Raw genomic sequence first — 20,396 nt, forward strand, 5'->3', positions numbered from 1 at the left:
AACTTTGGGATTTGATTCTGCGGCATGACAACTGGAGGGCTATAAATAATGTGAATCATGTTTTGTACGTAATTATGTCAACGTGTGTAAAACCTTGATGCCATGACCACACTAATAGGCCGCTCTATCCACAGCACATTTCTCCAAAGAGTACCATGGAAACATGAGCATGGGTTTAAGCCTGTCAGGAGATGAGAAAACGTTTGTGGTAAGTTCTTCAAAAAAAAAAAAACAACCAAATGATCCACAATACCATGGTGGATTATATTTATGGCAATATGTGATATTGTGGATGAGAATCTCTAAATCTACTCCGGAATATCATTTCATCCGATTTATCTGATCAGATAATACATCCATGTGAACGATACTGAGTTCTTTTCGTTATTCTTTTGGCGACGTTAGTAGTTTAGGAAAGGCTGGTTCTGGGGCACCTTGTGCTTGGAGGGCTCCGGAGCTCTGGGAATGCTCCGAGACCCTTACCTTTAGAGATGAATCTGGACGTCTTGAGGCAGTAGACGTCTGACTTGTACCACCAAGATTTCCAGTTCGACATTGGTATTTTCCTTAGTATGCCCAGGCATCTTGTGACGATAGAGGTCTCACTTGTACCACCGAAACATTCAATTAGAGCTATCTGAGTTGGTAACATATCGCAGTAACAATGGAAGACACAGGGCGTTACGTTGCTGTGAAAGTCAAGCTCACGGCCCCGATGAATAGTGAAGCTAAACAAACTAGAGACAGCCAAGCCAACGCTTTGCTTTCGCAAAGCAAAAAAGGAGCTCGAAGCCATCCACCTGAGGTATATCCTGCACACCAGTCATCTCCATCTCCAACCCGTCACTGGAGAATGAGGATGCTGAGTCACTCAGGTTGAGTTCCATCAAATTATTGCCTCTGAAAACTTTCTCAGCTAACTTGACCGCCTCATCTGGCAAGTTCAGGTAGAGTTTGGACTCAGATACCACCACCAACTGGAAGGGGCCGCTCTCCTCGACAAATACACCAGGCATGGGATTGATTGCATCGCCAAGACCGTCAAGCACTCCATCGCGACCGTCGGAGGGAAGTACAACATTTGTTTGGACTGTTGCGTCGAGATGACGGTTAACGTCGATGCATCAGAGCTGACCTGCGCCGAGTGTAGAAACGTCCGAGAGTTGATAGGAACCGTCTTCGAAAAAGCACAGTTATACTTCCAGGAGGGGCAGGATGACAAATCAGGCTTGTTCAACCTGAATCACCACTTTCAGTTTTGGATGGACCGCATCTTAGCCTGAGAGCCGGAGGAGGAGCTTGGGGATAAAGATGACCCCGATAATACTTATGGAGAAAAACTACTGAAGCAACTCCAGGAAATCATTCGGCGCGACAAGAAAAACCATCGCCTACTCACACTTGATGACATTAAGCAATGCTGAAAGAAATCAGGCAAATGGATCTGAATAAAAACTCCCATCTTATGATGCAACGTCTCACGGGTAATGGCTCCCCGCAGCTTCCTGAATCGATCTGCAAAGCGGCAATAAATATTTTCAGGGAGGCAATCAAAACTTGGGACTGGGTCCGACCCACCGGGCTGATGAACCACCATGATTACCCTTACTACGTATTCAAGATCCTTGATGCAGTTCTTCCCGAAGATACTGGTTCTTCGGCAGTAGAAGCGAAGGAGCTCCAACGGGTCCTCTACTACATACACATGCAGGGATGGGCTACCCTCCAAAAAATGCAATGGAGTGGGAAAAATTTGTTTAGAGCTTTCTAAGATAGAGCGGACTGCCATTAACTGGGAAAAAGCCCAGCGGCACCGGCAGCTCTAATTCTCGTGGCTGTCAAAGGCGGCGACTGGATCATACTCTGTCACAAAGTTTGTTTTCTGTAATTCTAGAGCATAAAATGAACCTAAGATTTCTTTGCCATACAGATCATATAATTTACAAGTCCAGGGTACTGTGTTGGGCACATCAACAATTTTAAATAACTCATTAGTCCATCTCTTAGTATACCCCTTCTCAAAATGTAATTTCCATCAGTGTATTCGTATGATATTGCCAAGTCTAAACTTTGGGTTCTTCAGATTAATTTCTTGTTCATATTCTAATTTTGTGAATGTTTCTGAGGGTTTCGATTTTGTTCTCGAGTGAACGGTGTCATTGTGAGCATCTACAACATCTTGTATTATAGAAACCCATTTCTTATGGCCGAGGTTAATAAACTTTTTGTCCAATCTCTCCTTCAAAGTGCAATTAAAACACGCAATGACAACAGCCTTTCCTTCATTAAAGGTACCGTACAATGTTATACCGTGGGCCTTCAGAAAACCCATAAATATTCTGTTATAGAACCCTGTGCCCTCATCAGTCCATAACTTCCTTGGTTTCCTTTTGCTTTTACCAGGTTTTACCAAGAATTGCCAGGTTCGTCTAATCTCTTATCCAGGTTTGTGCCAGGACCACAGAACGAATACCCCCCGGTAGATGTAGTTGGGCGGGTATCCCAGTCATTGTAAATTTACTTCTTGAGAGCAATTTTTAGATCCTCGTGGAGGATCTCGAAGTCTTACTCACGTTGTTGTTCTTGTGGACTTTTTTGTTTCACAGCATCCAGTTTTCATCGAAACTTCCAGAAACTTGGCGTATATATGTAAAAAATACCCTGCGCAGACAGGAACCATCTCCGATTTTGAAAATTCCTCCTAGAAAAAAGTTATGACGTCAAAATATCTCCGCTAATGGAAATCGCCTAAAAAATTATCTCCGAAACTAGGCAAGCTTTTGGAATTCTGTTTGCGGGAATCGAACAGGGCATTAGCAGAGATGAATTTCCGCACATATGATACATCACTATGACGTCATATCAATTTTTATGACATCATTCCTATTTTATGACATTTTTTGTTTCGCAACCCAGAGTTTTCATCGGATCTTCGTGAAACTTTCCATGTATATGCAGAAAGCCCACGCGCAGGCAGTAACCATCTCCGATGTTGGAAATTCTTCCTAGAAAAAAAGTTGACGTCATATCGCCGCTAATGGAAATCGCCGATACCATTATCTCCGAAACTAGGCAAGCTGTTTGAATTTTGTTTGCGGGAATCAAGCCGGGCATTAGTACAGATAATTTATCACAAACCTGATACATCACAATGACGTCATATTCGTTTTTATGATGTCATCATTAAGAGGACGAGGATCTTAGCTCATTCGAGCTTGTTGTACATCCCCATTTGTCTGCTGATAAATGAATTGACTCTTTTTCGTTCCACACTTTTTAGTACATATCCCTTTCTGTATAACTCTATTACTTTTACTTTTTAGAATAGAGATATCTCTTGTCTCGGTTTTCTTTCTGCACTTGGCACAATGAATCATTCGATTTTTAACTCGTACTGATTACAAGAAGCTTTTTCGCTTTCAACATAAACATTTGGATCTTTACTTTGCAAAAGCAGATAATACGAAGTAGCATCTTCATACTTTCCTCCAGAAAGGCTTACTATACGAAGTACTCAAATAATTTTCCTCTCTCATTGCGAACGCTGCTCATAGATAGCTCGGCATTGTTGCTGTTCTTCTTCTTCTTGTTGTTATTCTTCTTCTTGTGGAGACAAAACCTTAATCTCTAGGACTCGGCTCTTGTATATACAAGATCCGGATCTCCTTAAATACTAAGCACATGTACACATGTACTAAGCAAATATCACCTCTCATTAAAAGGCAGGGGATGGGTTTCAGAGCCAGAACCCCTTTTGGTATAACAAGGTACATATGGTGCACCTTCAACTGCACCGGATACTACTTTTTGCTTTGCTTTTAGCGAAGCTACAAGAGCTGGAAGCTGCAGTAGCAGCGACTTGCATCTTTTTAGCTGTGTACTAGCCCTTCATTCAAGATAAAGTTGGTCCCTGGAGCCTTTAGCAGCTCCTCTCGTAGACGTTGGGGTGTCCACACTCGGGCGTGCTCCCTCTCCTGGTTCTCGAGAACTAGGATCATGCTAGGCTAAAATACATCTCAATCGTTTTCTTCTCCCTGATCCTGTACACCCCTAGGAGCAGGTCTCGCCACCTCTCTGCCGGTTGAAGTCTTCGCTTTTTTGGCCATTGAAGTTCTTCGCTTAAAAATTCTTCCATTGCTGCTGCGATATGTTACTAACTTGGATAGCTCTAATCGAATGTTTGGGTGGAACAAGTCAGACCTCGATTTGTCAGAAGACGTCTGGGCATACTAAGGAAAATACCAATGTCTAAATGGAAATCTCAGTGGTACAAGCCAGACCTCTATTGCTTCAAGACGTCCATATTCATCTGTAAAGGTAAGGGTCTCGGAGCATTCCCAGAGCTCTGGAGCCCTCCTTGCACAAGGTGGCCCCAAATCAGCCTTTCCTATACTACTTGCATTGTTTAGGCTTGTATACAATGGTGAATCATTCTCGTTCTGGAAAGGATTTGGGGATCCTATAGAAATTTATGATCTGAAGAACATCGGTAATTTTCTTTCACAGAACAGAAGCCACTGCACAAAGAAGTAGAACGACACTCGGTATAGCGCATCCCTCCGCCAAGCTGAACGGTTTACGTTTTGTATTCCACTGTTAGGCCAGAGATGCATCCGGACCTGAACCAAAATCAAATTGTCTTCTTCTTGTCACCAACCCAACTCATCCACCAAGTTTTATCACAACTTTTCCACAACGTTTTTGGCCCCATCTCTCAATTATGAAGAATCACTTAAAAAAAATTCTATAAATCCTCGTATCCAGATCCAGATTCGTATTTTCACCAAAATCAAATCGGTTCAACCTTTTCGCACACCCAACCTGACCACCAAATTTCGTCCGAATGTGTCCGCAACTTTTTGTGATATCCTGCACACGAAGACAGACAGACGGGGGTGAAAACATAACGTCCGTCTATCTTCAATGGTGGAGGTAATGGTGGTTTCGCACTGTCGGTCCCATATCTGTTGTGAAGAGAGGAAAAAAAAATTCAAAAGAATGGTTGGCAAACACATTTTACTAAATGCATTTGTTTGTAAATGATTCCAGCAGCAAAGCAGTGATATATTTTCATGGCATTGATCATGTTCGAGCACCGCCCCTACCGACAGGTTGCACCGTCTTTGCAGGCCTGCGCACCTTTGTGGGCACAGCATTGTGGAAGTTCCTATTTTCCTGTGGGGGCGTGCCAAGTCAAGAACATTCTCACAGAGAATCAATTTAGCATCACACCGACCCGGCAAGGTGGGTAGAAACCGAGCGAATAACCTTCTCCTTGGAAAACATTGGTGAGAAATAGAATAGTCGTGGGTTTTGAAAGTAACAGGTGGCAGATCACACTATCATCTGCTCAGACCCCCTCCTCCCCCCCCCCACAAAAAAGGTCAATGTGTTAAATGACAAATTGTTTTTCTCACTCAGCATCACCCTTCCATTTCGAGGTAATTAGGGGTGTTTGCACGTGTTTTAATTATTTAATTATCTTCCTGTTTTTTTTTTTTGCCTTTGACATGTCTGCATCAGTGTGTATGTACACGCTATCTTAAGGCTGTTTGAGTGTTTTTGGGGAACAACATATCCATATTTAGAGCAGAAAAAATGGGACTGTTGGGTTTCCTTTTTTTTGTCATTTTGGAGAAAAATGTTGCTGTTGATGTGATGTGTTTTGGCTCACACTTCATGGATGCTCTTGAGATGAGTCAAACGGTGAGCTATAAATCAAGAAGACCCTTGACGACGTAGGAAATGTCCTATGCTATAAGGACACACGGTGTTTGAATGTTGGCCAGGATCTAATCTTTGCAAAATATACTTGAACGGCATCTTTAGTTACATTCAAAACTGACAACGATAATTGTCACAGAATTACCATCCCTTCCATGTTCATTCTGTCGACGAACATAATTATTGACTGCGACTGTTTTACTCCGACTTAATTAATGGCCACAATTATAAAGGTTTTAGCCAAATTCTTTCACGACCCTGCTGGCCAGGTGTGATTTTTTTTTCACTGACGGTGTAGGAATTTGAAATTTGTTTTTAGTGCCGGTGACGACTCGTCTACTCTTCACAAAAGATGTCGCAAAAGTGATGTCTAACATCCACCAGCAGCCGTTGCTGGTGGATGATTCCTCTAGTTTAACATCCATCCGATGAATGGCTCACGCGTTAATGTATCACCCTGCATGTAGAACACCAGGATGCCAGTTTATAGCCGGGCCAAGATTCGAACCCAGGCTAGATAGCGTTGAAGTGAGTGTGCGTACCTCCAGGCCATCCTGGCAGCCAAAGAAGATCCTCACTGAGATCTTAAAAAACTATACCGGGGAATATTACGATAAACTACAATTGGAGGCTGTCTGGGGTTCAGTGACGGTCCTGAAAAGAACTCGGAACAAAACAAATAACCACAAAAAAAAACTTCACAACTTGTTCCTTGAAACGTGATCTTTTAGCAATATGGAGGTGGATACTTCGAGTCCTGGGGGAGGACTCCATTTCTCCTTCTGAAACCTGAAAATGGGGGATACAAGCAACTGGAGAAGCAAGAGCAGCGGAGCAGAATTTGAGATTATGGGCACTTGTAATTTTGACCATTTGTTCCTCATATTTAATGTAACGTAATGGTGATGCACAAGTACCTCATGCAGTGATGTCGCATTGATGTATCACATGATGATGTCATGCTGGTCTCCATTCCATGTCGCAGAAGTGAAAATGCTCTTGAATTACTCGAAAATAAGTTGGCTTGGTTTGAAATCAGAAATAGACCATTCTTCAATTGGGTGTAGCAGAGCACATTGTACAATTATTGGAATCCATCCATCCATTGGGACCATACTCTGTACAGAGAGCATCAGCGCTGTCAAAGCAGTCTCCTGGACTATTGGGATAATCGATTGGCACCCTGACACAGGATACTCAAATGGCTCCATCATCCCAGCAAGCTGGTACTCATTTTGCCAACTTCAAAAGGATAACAGGCTGAATCAACCCCACCTGGTATTAATACAACTGCCAAACAAGATTTGAACTCAAGATCCTCAGATCCCAAGCCTACCACCCGAACCATTAAGCCAACACCAGGCACGTTCTTGGAATATTGATCACTTACCTTTTATTTTCTTCGAATTCCACTGCCAAATTACAAACCAAACTGCTTTGTATTAGACTGTCAATTATGGCCTCCGCAACAACGGCCACAAAGTGTGAAAGAACTCTGGGACGCAATATTAAAGAAATTGCCTCCTGTCACTCTGCTCTTCCCTGAAACCCAACACCTGCATAAAAATAATTAAAAATATAGAATCACGTTGATAACATTAAAAATAGCTCGCACATATTACAATGAGAGTGCAGACTGAGGAGCTGAGCATGGGAAACTCCTACGACCTTTCAACGGCTGTAAATCAAAGCTATTGGAAATTTAAAGAATTTCCTCTTGCCATTTTGAACAACAGAATGTAATAGTTGCTCTCGTCCCCCATCAGGTCCCTCACGAGCCAACGGTTTTGCTCTCCACTCACTGGACATATTTATACAGGATGAAGACAAATCATGTATGCAATGGCATTTATCCGTGCAACCAGCGTAAAATGGCCTTCAGTTGGGAATCATGAACTTCTTTCAAGGATGCAATTTCTAAACAACTAGGATACAAGATCTGGGGCATCGCCGACTGGTATAACCAAAAGATAGCAGGTTCCACCTCACCAGTCCAATATTGCTTGTCTATCTATGAAAAGAAGGCCTCCAGGAGGATGTAAATAAAATGAAGTGAAACCCGCGAAAAAGAAAGATATTTTCGAACACGTGGTTGTTGTCGTTGTTTAGACCTGAACAGTTCCACTCGAACAGGCCCGCGGCACGGAGATAGCCGACCAATCTCCCGGGAGCAATCCCGAGATTCCTCAACTCTAATATGGCGTACTCTTGCCTTGGTAAAACCAGGGACATGAGAGAGCGGGAGAGAAAGAGAAAGAAAGAAGAGACAAGAGGTAGTGTGACCACACGCTCGAACCATGACCGCACTACCCTGACAAATCCGGGCAGCAGGGAGGAATAGGGAAGATTTGGCCCCCAACTTTTGTTGGGGGTACAACCATCGCGAAGAGGATTGTTGTTGTTATCGTCATGGCTGTGGTTGTTGACTGAGGTTGTTTGTGTGCTCCTTCCATGTACTTTTATATATATTTTTTCTATTGCTTTGAGAAGTATTACAATATATAATTTTGTGTGCTCCTTGCATACTTTATTCTCAAGGGTTGTTGCTTTTGTCGAATAATGCAAATGTTAATTTTGAAGCTGCTACATTAAAGGCCCGGTCACACCTTGACGTTTTAGCCAACGTATGCCGATTTTTGAATTTTTTTTCTAAAACGCTGGCACACGTTGAATACGTTATGGGTAAGTTTTGATAACATTGAGAGCACGCTGAAAAACACTGCCATACGTCGTTGTACGTCGGCTTTAAACGTTGTACTTTTCGGTTGTCCTCAAATTTTTTCATGCTTGAAATTTCACGACGTATGCCGGCGTATGACTCACACGTTCCGCTACGCTGGCCACAAGTTGTATGCACGGTCTGCGATCGTTGACAGACGTCAACACATGCTATTTGTAAGTTAATCATAAGTTGAGACACGCCGAGGTAATGTTTAGCGTACCCGAAACTTATTTCTAACCTATGATTAACGTGTTGTTGGCACGTTACGCGATCGTTGCCACAAATCGACAGACGTTACTTTTAAGTTACTCATAGGCTGAAAGACGTCGGTATAATTGATCGTCCTTGCGTCAGCGTCCACGGCCACGGCCAGGACACTTTTTTGCAGCATTCTTCAAACTTTTCTTCGGCATGACGAGGATGTTCACACTTCGATGTCTAGCTTGGCTATGATTCCAATGGTCCATCGGCAGCGTCTATTTAAAATAGTCGAGTTTGAGTGTTTTAACAAGTTCAGAAGAAACGCTTCAAATTTCCAAACCCTAGCGTCAAAAAACAAAGGCGAGTGACAGCAATTTAAATCGTTCATTGTAAACAATGAAAATGGCTGAGTGGTACCGTTTAAAAGTCGTTGAGTGTAAAAAAAATCCAATTGTTGAGCGCAAGCGTCTACTTTCAATAGTCGAGTTTGAGCGATTTAACACGTTCAATCGAAACGATTAAAATTTCCGAGCGCCAGCGTCAAAAAACAAAGGCGAGTGACAGCAATTTAAATCGTTCATTGTAAACAATGAAAATAGCTGAGTGGTACCATTTAAAAGTCGTTGAGTGTAAAAAAAATCCAATTGTTGAGTGCAAGCGTCTACTTTCAATAGTGGAGATGCAGCCATTTAAATCGTTGAGTGGCAGCCTATGAACCTACCCGTGGACACGCGGACGCAAGGACGATCCATCATAACCCACACCCTCCCCCTCACATTCACCTACTACTGCCAACATGAACAAACTACTACTAATACGAATACTGATACTGATACTGCTGACATGGACATCGACTCAAAAAGGACTCGAAAACACTGTTGGGTTCCCCTTTTATGAACACCATTTTTATATACCAATTCCCAAAATCGCTGGGAACACGTCTTTATATGGCAGTTGTAAGCTAGAAACACGTTAATTTATTTTTTTGTCGACCGGAAGACGTCATTGGAATACGTCTACATACGTCGATGTGTGTTGGGACTACGTAAAGAATTGGTTCAAAGCACGTCAAACATAAGTTAGAAATAAGTTTCGCGTAAAAAAGACATTACCGCGACGTGTTTCGACTTATGAGTAGCTTATAAGTAGCCTTTGTGGACGTGTGTAAGCGTCCACATATCGTGTGTAAAACTTATCCCCATCCCATGCGGAACGTGTGTCATACGCCGAGTACGTCGTAAAATTTTGAACATGTTTAAAATTTCTTGACGTACTCTACTTACTACGACTTATGATAGCGTACTTTAGCGTTCTACTCACGTATACCAAACTTACTCATACTGTATTTGACGTGCCCCCAACGTTTTAGACACATTTTTCTTCGGTCGGCATACGCTGGCAAGATCGCCAAGGTGTGACCGCGATGTTGACACTTCGATGTCTCGTGCGGTTATGATTCGAATCGTTGTGCGTCAGCCTTTTAATAGGCTACGTCACGACATCGTCGGCGATGCGTGCAACGCGCTATGCCTAAGTTAGACTATCGTTGGGGTTCAACAGGCAGGTTCAGCCGACAACAGGTTCAGCATTCATTGGTATAAGTTATCTATAACACAACGAAACGTTCTGTGTCCATTACTAATATGTTATGCATACGACCAACTCGTTATGAATACGTCCGAATCTTAAAAAAAAAAAAACATCAAAAGTTCAACGTCAGCCAGCGTTTTACATACATTTTAATACATTGCCATCGCTGGCTAAAACGTCATGGTGTGACCGGGCCTTAAGCTACATCCTGAAAACAGACACTTTTATGATTCACCGAACAGGTAATTTTATGACAGCAGGAACCTTTTATAATCAAGTGTGACACACACACACACACACACACACACACACACACACACACACACACACACACACACACACACACACACACACACACACACACACACACACACACACACATACACACACACACAAACTGCTCCTTTTAGTAATTTATATTTTTCAGCAATTTGCATTTTTGAGTTTGCAATCCACATTATCTCGTAATACAGTTTGGTTGTACTTGTGTGTCCAGATTGCAGCAAGCCAATGGACATTATTTTTCTCCTGGATGGTTCGAACAGCATCTACGATTGGTCGAAAGTGAGGGAGTTTCTCATTGATGTTCTCAAGACCTTTGACATTGGTCCGGACCACACCCAGGTTGTTTGGATTTTGCATACAGTACTGTATAAAAAGTCGGCCTTCCAGAAAGGCCTTCTTTCATTTACTTAGTCTGCGGCGAGCAATGCCTGTATATACGAGCACTGTATGTAATTGGCTAATTGCGATAAGCTGCACAGTGTGAGTGCGAGGTAACACAGGCTCGAGCACTCATTTTATCCAGGCCAATGTGGAAAGACTTGAGAAGGTCAAAAACATTCATCGTTTGAGTACCTACATCATCCAACCGGTTGGTTTGCCCGTAGTTTTTGCCCTCGGGCTTTGAAATCAAAAAATTTGCTCAAAATCTCCCATACGCTTTTCTGATGCGCTTTGTTGATTGAACATGAATAATTTGTATGTTGCGGCACACACTTGAGGTATTGACGTTTAGACATTGCAGCTTATTCTGTCGGCAGAACATGATCTATAAATCTCTGAGGACAGTTGTCTTTGCTCATTACACCAAACAGAATGCTGCTTTTGAGATGTTCTGGCTCGGTACAAGGTGGGTTTAGTGCAGTTTTATGATCACAAGTACTGAGCATGGAGGTGAACATTAAACATTAATTTATTTCCACCAGGATGCAGGCACCAATGACGGCTTGCTTTGAGACTGGGTGTGCTGCCGTGTATCGGATAACTCGGGCATCACTCACCCATAAGCCCGGTGCTGACTTGGTGGTTAGGGTGGCTGGCTTGGGACCTTAGGATTCTGAGTTTGAGACCCGTTAGCTGCTGAATTAACACCAGCTGGAGTTGACTCAGCTTGTCATCCTTCTGAGGTTGGCAAAATGAGTACCAGTGTACTGGTAGAGGGGCACAGCATCAGTGGCACAGCTGTGCTACCAAGAAATGATTGCCACCCCGCAGCCAAGCTGCCATACGCAACAACAACACAAGAAGACTCACCCATGAGAATGTGAATCGGTGTCTGGCATTTCAGTGCAGATATCATCAGCGTGGCCTTCATCGTTGTCTTTATTGTATTGTGATCGATGTGTGTACAGTGCAAGTGCGAGATGGATCTATTGACAGTTATGTGCTTTTTCATGTGACCTCCGAACTCTGTCGACATGATTATATGGCAAAACAATATTGGCTTGTAATGATTGTAAAATGACATTTACTTTATACGTCCATCGAGTAAACACGTTTTATAATCCATTGATATGAAATATTTTCACGCTCAAACATTTAAATGCTGTCACTTTTTAACTCTCCAAAGTTACAAACACATTTTGTTTCAATGTTGCACTTGTTCTTTGCGATTACAGTGGATTCTGTCTTGATTAGACCCTCAGAATGAGCGACTTCCTCTCATTTCCAGCCACTTAATGTACATACTTATGAATGCGTGTGTTTTCCTTTGCTCACCACCTGAAAAGAGTGACCACCCGTTAAATGTCATCACCAGCCATGAAATCTGGTCAATGTAATGACCAGCAGCAACTAAATGTGGTCAATTTCATGACTGCAGTTTTGGAAAGCTTGGGTCGAGTAGAAACTAATGCCAAGCAACGATCTTCAAAGACGTCTCTTCCCGGCAGATTAACTAAGCCATTCGTTTTGATGAAAAGGATTTGAGGAAACTGCCAAAGGATACGAGGGTTTGTTCCATAAAATTGTGTTTGTATCTAAAAACCGACACAGATGGGATCACAGCGACCAATTGAAGAAGAAATGCACCCATTTGTTTTGATGTTTCTGGTGAGATTCCATCAAGGACTCTCTATGGATGTTTCTGGTGATAAATTCTGGATATCAGACTAGAATTTGAGAAGTGTGTGTGTGTGTGTGTGTGTGTGTGTGTGTGTGTGTGTGTGTGTGTGTGTGTGTGTGTGTTCGATTTGTATGCACTCTTGCACCGCTGGACGGAATGAGTTGAAAACTGATGGTTGTACTCGGTGTACGCACGGGGAGGTTTTAGTTGGGAAAGAAAATTCCATAATCCTGATGGGTTTAGGGTGGAGGGAGAACCCTAATTCTCTCTTAGTATGGCATAGTGCTGCCTCGGGTGAGAGCGGTTATTACAAGTATAACAAATTTAACGCACCAACCTGTCTCCTACATCCCTTCTCCGCTCCACCTCTAATCCAACCACCCTTTGTCATTGCTCCCCTAATTATTTTTTCCTCCATAACGTTTTCATTTAACCATTACCTTAAAAATTATGAATCAAATTAGTATGCAGAATGTATGAATAATATTTCATCCAATGTTTCAAAATTTGAGGCATGATTGATCGATAATGCCAACAGCAGCAATGGGCAACTAATAGGAAACTAAAGTTGAAATTGTAAATTTATAAATGACTGCAAGAACTGATCATTGTGGAATTTATCATTTCACACTCTTCATGCAAAGAAAACTAGAAAGTTCATGGAGCACCTTACTCCGTGCGGTCTTGGGAATCAAGAAATGGGAATGGTCTTGCTTTGCTTTTTGCATTAAACAAACATCACGAGACACCGTCATATTTGTCTGCCTGCTGAATCTCCATAACACGGCTGAAATGGTTTTCCATGTACCACTACATACAAGGTTTTTGAAAGTGACAAAAGGTGATTTGCCATCTACAGTGTTCGAGTACTGTATATAAATCAATTAAAATAAGATAAGGCTGTCGGAAAAAAAAAAAAACACAAAACAAAAATTTGATTCAAAAGTTTACCGCCGTTGAAATATTTTGAACACGAATCACAACACGAACCTGCGGTTTAGCACTACTTCATCCTGATTCATCCTGATTGTGCATGCACAGAAAGGAGTGATATAATATTTTTACTCTGTCTGCCTGTCTGGCAGTCAAACAGAATTGAAAATCATTACGAACAGGAAACTTAATGTTTTAGGGCCGTCATAAAGGACATAAACAACATGCACAAGCAACGAATGTAACGTGTTAAATAAGGTGGTGTAAAAGACGCTGCATTATCGGCGGCAAACTTCCCCCCCCCCCCAAATTTTTTTTTACGACCTTTAAAATCTTTATTTTATATCAATTGAATTATATACTTGAACACTGTAGAACACAAATCACCTTGTTGGCACTTTCAAAACCCTTCCGTTTAACAGTACGTACTTGGACAAAATATTTCAGCATTTTACATAACACCACCAATCAAATTCGCCACTCACAGGCCCTCCCATTTCCTCTGTTTTTTTTATTTTCTCAAGACTGTGCGGGGTTGGGGCTTCTACGAACTCTCGAGTTCACTCCTACTTTCTGCTTATTACACACAGCAGAGAGAACATTCCAATTTTTCTGCATACTTACCTCCGTACCGAAGTTATGTTTTCACACCTGTCTGTTTGTCTGTGAGCAAGATATCTCAAAATGTTACAGATGGATTTGGACGAAATTTTGTGGACAGGTTGGCTTGTGTGACAAAGAACAATTGATTCGATTTTGATGAAGATCCGAATCCGAGAATTTTCTCACGTGATTCTTCACCATTGAGAGATGTAGCCAAAAATATCACGATATTTCAAAAAATTGTGGAAGAGTTATGACAGAACTTGGTGAATGGGTTGGGTTGGTGACACGAACAAGCCGATTAGATTTGGGTTCAGGTACCGATGCAGATCCGGTCTATCAGTGGTATACAAATCATGAACTGTTCAGTCTGGCGGAGGGATGCACTCTACCGAGTGTCGTTCTATTTTTGTATTTCCATTGATTGCTGTCAGTTCTGTCCAGATGATTGAGTGTATTGATGCCAGTAATTGGACGCACCCCATTATATCTCATGTATTAACACAGGATGAAAATGCCAATATGAAAGTCACATAGTTACAAAACATAGGAAAGCTGAAAAGTCTTTCCCAGTGCTTTCACTTTCTTGCATTTAATACTATGGATGCAACTTCATTGAAACATTCTTGGTCGTATTCTGAAAATATTTTGATGCATTTGTTGACAAGTTTAACAATTCTTCAAGTGATATTAATGATCCTGTTTCCAAAAATATAAAGATTTTAAAATCCACTGAATGTTTTTCATTTTTGTAGTAAATGTGTTTTATTTGAGTGGAGAAAATAATATTGCAACTTTTGTCCAGGTAGGTGTGCACCAATATGCCAAGGATTGGCAAGTTGTGTTTGATTTAAACACACACACGAATAAGGAAGATATTCTTAAGGCTGCAAAGAAAATGCAGCAGCTCAACGGACTAGAAACACTGACGGCTTCTGCAATGGACAAATCGAGGTGAGAATCTCTCTCTCTCTCTCTCTCTCTCTCTCTCTCTCTCTCTCTCTCTCTCTCTCTCTCTCTCTCTCTCTCTCTCTCTCTCTCTCTCTCTCTCCTTCTCTCTCTCCCTCTCTCTCTCCTTCTCTCTCTCCTTCTCTCTCTCTCTCTCTCTCTCTCTCTCTCTCTCTCTCTCTCTCTCTCTCTCTATCTATCTATCTATCTATCTATCTATCTATCTATCTATCTATCTATCTATCTATCTATCTATCTATCTATCTATCTATCTATCTATCTATCTATCTATCTATCTATCTATCTATCTATCTATCTATCTATCTATCTATCTCTCTATCTCTCTCACACTCTCTCTCTCTCTCTCTCTCTCTCTCTCTCTCTCTCTCTCTCTCTCTCTCTCTCTCTCTCTCTCTCTCTCTCTCTCTCTCTCTCTCTCTCTCTCTCTCTCTCTCTCTCTCTCTCTCTCTCTCTCTCTCTCTCTCTCTCTCTCTCTCTCTCTCTCTCTCTTTCTATCTCTCTCTCTCCCCATATCTTGCTCTTTCTCTGTTTCTCTCCCTCTCTCCTTCCCTTTCTATTGAAAAAGATAAGCCAAGTGTGTAACATGTTGTTGCAGAGAGCATGGCTTCACTTTTTTACATGGAGGACGCTCAGAGGCAGCGAAGGTGATGGTAGTGGTTACGGATGGAGAGTCTCATGACTCTGTCAAACTTCCAACTACTATTTCGCAGTTTGAAGCTGAAGGCATTACACGCTATGCCATTGCGGTAAAAAGCTTCTCTATTATGCTTTGTTGAAATCAGAGTTTGTGATTCTCATTAACCCTTTTCTCTGCATGATGATGAAAGTTGGTCATTTGCATTCCTTTTTTTACAGGTGCTTAGCAGTTACATCCGTAAAGGCCAGGATCCCACCAAGTTCATCAAGGAAATAAAGTCCATTGCTAGCAGCCCTGTCAATGACCATTTCTTTAATGTCACGGATGAAGGCGTTCTCATCGGACTTGCAGACACCCTCGGAGAGCGAATCTTCAGCCTGGAAGGTAAAGTGGGGGAAACACCCATTTAACCCAAGAGGGGGGGTTTATTGTCATTCTTTGATGTTAAAGCAGGAAATACAGCTTTCTAAGTCAAGTTATTGGAATATGCAATCTGTAAAAAATAAAAATAAAAAGGTTGATAATTACCTTATTAATATGTTGTGTTTTTAGATCCTCGTGGAGGATCTCTAAGTCTTACTCACGTTGTTGTTCTTGTGGACTTTTTTGTTTCACAGCCTACAGTTTTCATCGAAACTTGCTGAAACTTGACATATATATATGTAAAAATACCCTGCGCAGACAGTAACCATCTCCAATTGTGAAAATTCCTCCAAGAAAAAAAAGTTATGACGTCAAAATATCTCCGCTAATGGAAATCACCGAAACCATTATCTCAAACTAGGCAAGCTTTTTGAATTCTGTTTGCGGGAATCGAACGGGACATTAGCAGAGACTAGTACGGGCCCATAGGGGCGTAAACGACGACTGGATTGGGGAATTATTTCAATTAGATTGGACCAACCATATCATAAATGGCCATAACTTGGGAAACATACTCAGGTCCCCAGCATCAATTGTGACGTCATATCAAACGAAGAAGAATTGTGTTGTCCTGTCATTGGTCGACAGATAAATGGCCGTAACTTGGGAACCGCTCGTCCGATCAATATCAAACCTCGACAACGCACATCTGCGGGGCCCCGGCAATATTCCTGGCAAGTTTCAATTTCGATCGGACTGGCGGTCGTTGAGAAACTGCGGTCGCAGACAGAGACACACACACACACACACACACACACATTGCTGGAATTATAGATCGATGAATTACCGCACATATGATGCATCACTATGACGTCATATCAATTTTTATGACGTCATTCCTATTTTTTGACATTTTTTGTTTCACAACCCAGCGTTTTCATCGGATCTTCGTGAAACTTGCCATGTACATGCAGAAAGGCCACGCGCAGACAGTAACCATCTCCGATTTTGAAAATTCTTCCTAGAAAAAAAGTTGACGTCATAATATCGCCGCTAATGGAAATCGCCTATACCATTATCTCCTAAACTTGGCAAGCTGTTTGAATTTTGTTTGCAGGAATCAAGCCGGGCATTAGCACAGATAATTTATCGCAAACCTGATACATCACAATGACGTCATATTCGTTTTTTATGACGTCATCATTACGAGGACGAGGATCTTAGCTCATTCGAGCTTGTTATCCCTGTTTGTTTGTCTGTTTGTCTTTTTGTGAACAGGATATGTCAAAAAGTTAAGGACGGATTGAGACAAAACTTTGTGGACCGGTTTTGTGTGTGATAAGGACAAATTTATTGGATTTTTGGTGAAATCCCAGATCCAGATCCGAGAATTTTAATGGTGATTCTTCTCCTTTGAGAGACAGGACCAAAAGCAATATATAGCTCGATGTCTCAAAAAGTTATGGACAAATTTGGACGAAACTGTGGACAGGTTGGGTGTGTGACATGGACGAATTGATTTGATTTTGGTGAAGATCCAGATTTGTATCCGGCCTATCAGCGGATCCAAAGAGTAAACTCTACCGAGTGCCGTTTTCGCCTGTTTGTTTGTTTGTTTTTTCGGATTGCTCACTTCATTCACTTTCTAAACCCTGAATCTTCATATCAACCAGTATCGCAACAGTCTTGGTGAGAAAAAGGAACAAGGGGTGGGGGGGGGGGATAGGCATTCTGAGCATTGAGAAATGCAGAATCGATTAATTTGAAATAAAAATTAATTATCAGTTGTTGACATTATTTCGACTTCATAAAATAGTGATGTTGAACAAAAACATCTGATTTATGGAGTTTTACAGTGCTTTGTCTTATTTGGCTGTCATTGCAGGCTCGAGTGATAAAAACGAAACTACAATAAACCTGGAAATGTCGCAGGCAGGATTCTCAGCTCATCTTATGAGTGTAAGTGATACTATGAGGCCAGAATAGCTGTTAACTCTTACACGACAACAATAAGGCCCATCACAAATCAACACGATCGCTTTAGATGTGGGCATCACAGCAACCTTGTGTACATGTGTTTATTTATTTATTTGTTTATTGGAAGGGGGTGGAGGTGGTGGGGGAGGGGTGGTAAAGCTGATGTGACGGTGGAATGCAAGTCAAGTCGAGATATTGATCTGCATTGAGATGGGTATTGGAAAGTCAGGCATGCGGAATTTGTGCTGTTGGTGATTTTGATTGCTCTCTCTCTGCTTTCTGTTTCTTGCTTGTCCTTGTTAAAGACCGTGTGACACAAAGAGGAAATGAATAACAGCATACATGGAATGGGATGGGGTCAAAGTGTTCCTATTTTGTTTACACAATACCTTTTGACCTCTATCATTGCTACATTTGGATATGTCACTGCCTGAGTACTGGCTCTTTAACAATGGGGCCACATTTTATTTCCAGATACAAATATGATCATTATCAACTTAACAACTATTGTCAACCAACAACTAAATCTGTTGGCCATTAGGGTTGGCCTCTTTTGTGTTTCCATCTCAGCACATGGCTCTTGTTGCTTGGATCCACTGTTCAAATCCACCGTCCAAGCTGTGTTGATTTGTCTGTTGTCTCAGAATGTTATTGTGATTTATGTTAAATATATACTGTATTTGCCAAAGTGACTTGGACATTAAGTAAATTTGCAGTTATTAGTTTACAACCACACATGCACAGGGAAAGACGGTGTCCAAGAGCCGTGAGACGTGAGTTGGTGGGGTAGTGTAGGGACAGGGAGCGAGGAGTTGGGTATCCAAGATTTGGAAGCGAACAGAATTGAGATGTTTGGCTTTCCCATGAGCAGAGCCAGTTGTGGTGACATTTTTAGTGAGGAAAGGGATAGAGAGGGAGCATGCAGTTGACAAGGCATCACCAAGATTTTGAAGTTGGTTGATTTGGTGGTTGGTTGGAAATCGGATGCCGTGAGATATTTTCAATTACAAGACGATATTTCAAAGTTTCCAGGGGTAATCCTACAAGGCAATCATAATCTTGAACTGATTTAAATGAGATGTCGCTCAGCAGGAATGTTGTCATTTTTACCATTTATTAATTGTGCCTCTTTTAAGTGGAAAATCACTGAGGATTTTATGAGTGTTTACTTGCGACACGGTGCGCATGTCCACAGGCCACACATATTGTAACCAATTAGTAACTCTTGTTAATATTACATCTCCTCGTGTAGCTAGATTATGCACATTTCCAGTGTTTAAAATGTAAAAATGTCTATGCCACTCCAACATGAAAAAAGAAAACATATTTTACAACTCTCAAATACATTTTCCACTGCAGATATTTGTATCCAGAACATCATGTGTAAAGGTTAACTGATCCCCCGAAGAGATTGAAATCAAATGAGCACTCATCTCCACTGCTATTTTTGTTCAGAACGAGCTTTTGCTGGGAGCGGTGGGTGCATATGAGTGGACGGGTACCGTGGTGCGATACATGCTTGACAGCAAATTCATAACCGTGCCACCACATGACGCTTTTGGCAAGGAGTTTCCTTTGGAGATGAAGCAGCCTGGCTCTTACCTTGGTATGCTCGGGGTCATGGGTATCGATCGCCCATGATTCGGATACTAACCCTCGGCAAGAATGTGATGTTGATCGTCCTCAAACGTGTTTTGTTTATGACATTAACAAACTGTCCAAGTTATAAAGCAAAGCAGACTTGTACACGAGAGTGTCGTAGCCACCCTTTCTTAAACTCTATTGTGGAGATTACTCATATTTCAACGCTTTCTCCAGCTCACATTTTATGACAACATTATTACGAAGAAGGGAAAGTTGGAGTGGCAGGCCATGATGATTTGACTATGTTGGAGATCCAAGGCGAGGAGTAGAGAAGGGAAATGTGGAAAGGTGTGTGTAGTAGATTTGAGTGTATCGGAGCAAAAAGAAAGAATGTCAAAAGTATCGAAGGGGAAGATTAGAAGCAAAAGGAAGACTTTTGCCATAAAATGGGATTCTAAAGTTAAGAATAATCCTATCTGGAGGGTTCTGCTGTTCAGTAGATGGTTCTATTTTAAAACTAGAAGGGCACTCGGTAGAGTACATACCCTCTGCCACGTAATGCCTGATCCACTAGAACATATCGGGCCCAAAACATTTTTGAAATATCATGCTATACAGTACTGTTTCAATTTTGGCCCCATCTCTCAATGGTGAAGAATCACTTAAATAATTAAATAATTCTCGTATCCAGATCCACATTCAGATCTTCACCAAAATCGCATCAGTTCATCATTATCACACACCAA

The 20,396-nt window shown here is 41.7% G+C and overlaps 1 protein-coding gene across 4 annotated transcripts in view; it reads left to right on the top strand.

The window, feature by feature from the left end:
- The window catches only part of LOC147016709 (integrin alpha-11-like), a 121,627-nt gene that overhangs the window by 50,861 nt on the left and 50,370 nt on the right, over positions 1-20,396 (top strand). For 3 of the 4 annotated variants that reach the window (XM_085847858.1, XM_085847856.1, XM_085847857.1), the window contains exons 4-11: positions 135-208; positions 5,130-5,244; positions 10,734-10,861; positions 14,926-15,074; positions 15,685-15,835; positions 15,945-16,110; positions 17,975-18,048; positions 19,522-19,672. In XM_085847858.1, the coding sequence (XP_085703984.1) occupies positions 164-208; positions 5,130-5,244; positions 10,734-10,861; positions 14,926-15,074; positions 15,685-15,835; positions 15,945-16,110; positions 17,975-18,048; positions 19,522-19,672 (979 nt within the window). In that variant the 5' untranslated portion in view covers positions 135-163. Of the gene's footprint in view, positions 1-134; positions 209-5,129; positions 5,245-10,733; positions 10,862-14,925; positions 15,075-15,684; positions 15,836-15,944; positions 16,111-17,974; positions 18,049-19,521; positions 19,673-20,396 lie in introns of those variants that run through there. The other variant, XM_085847859.1, reaches the window with a different exon arrangement.

Source organism: Eptatretus burgeri, chromosome 11 (genome assembly GCF_056783735.1).
Source record: "Eptatretus burgeri isolate ZD-2024b chromosome 11, Ebu_testis_v1, whole genome shotgun sequence".
Lineage (NCBI taxonomy): Eukaryota > Metazoa > Chordata > Myxini > Myxiniformes > Myxinidae > Eptatretus > Eptatretus burgeri.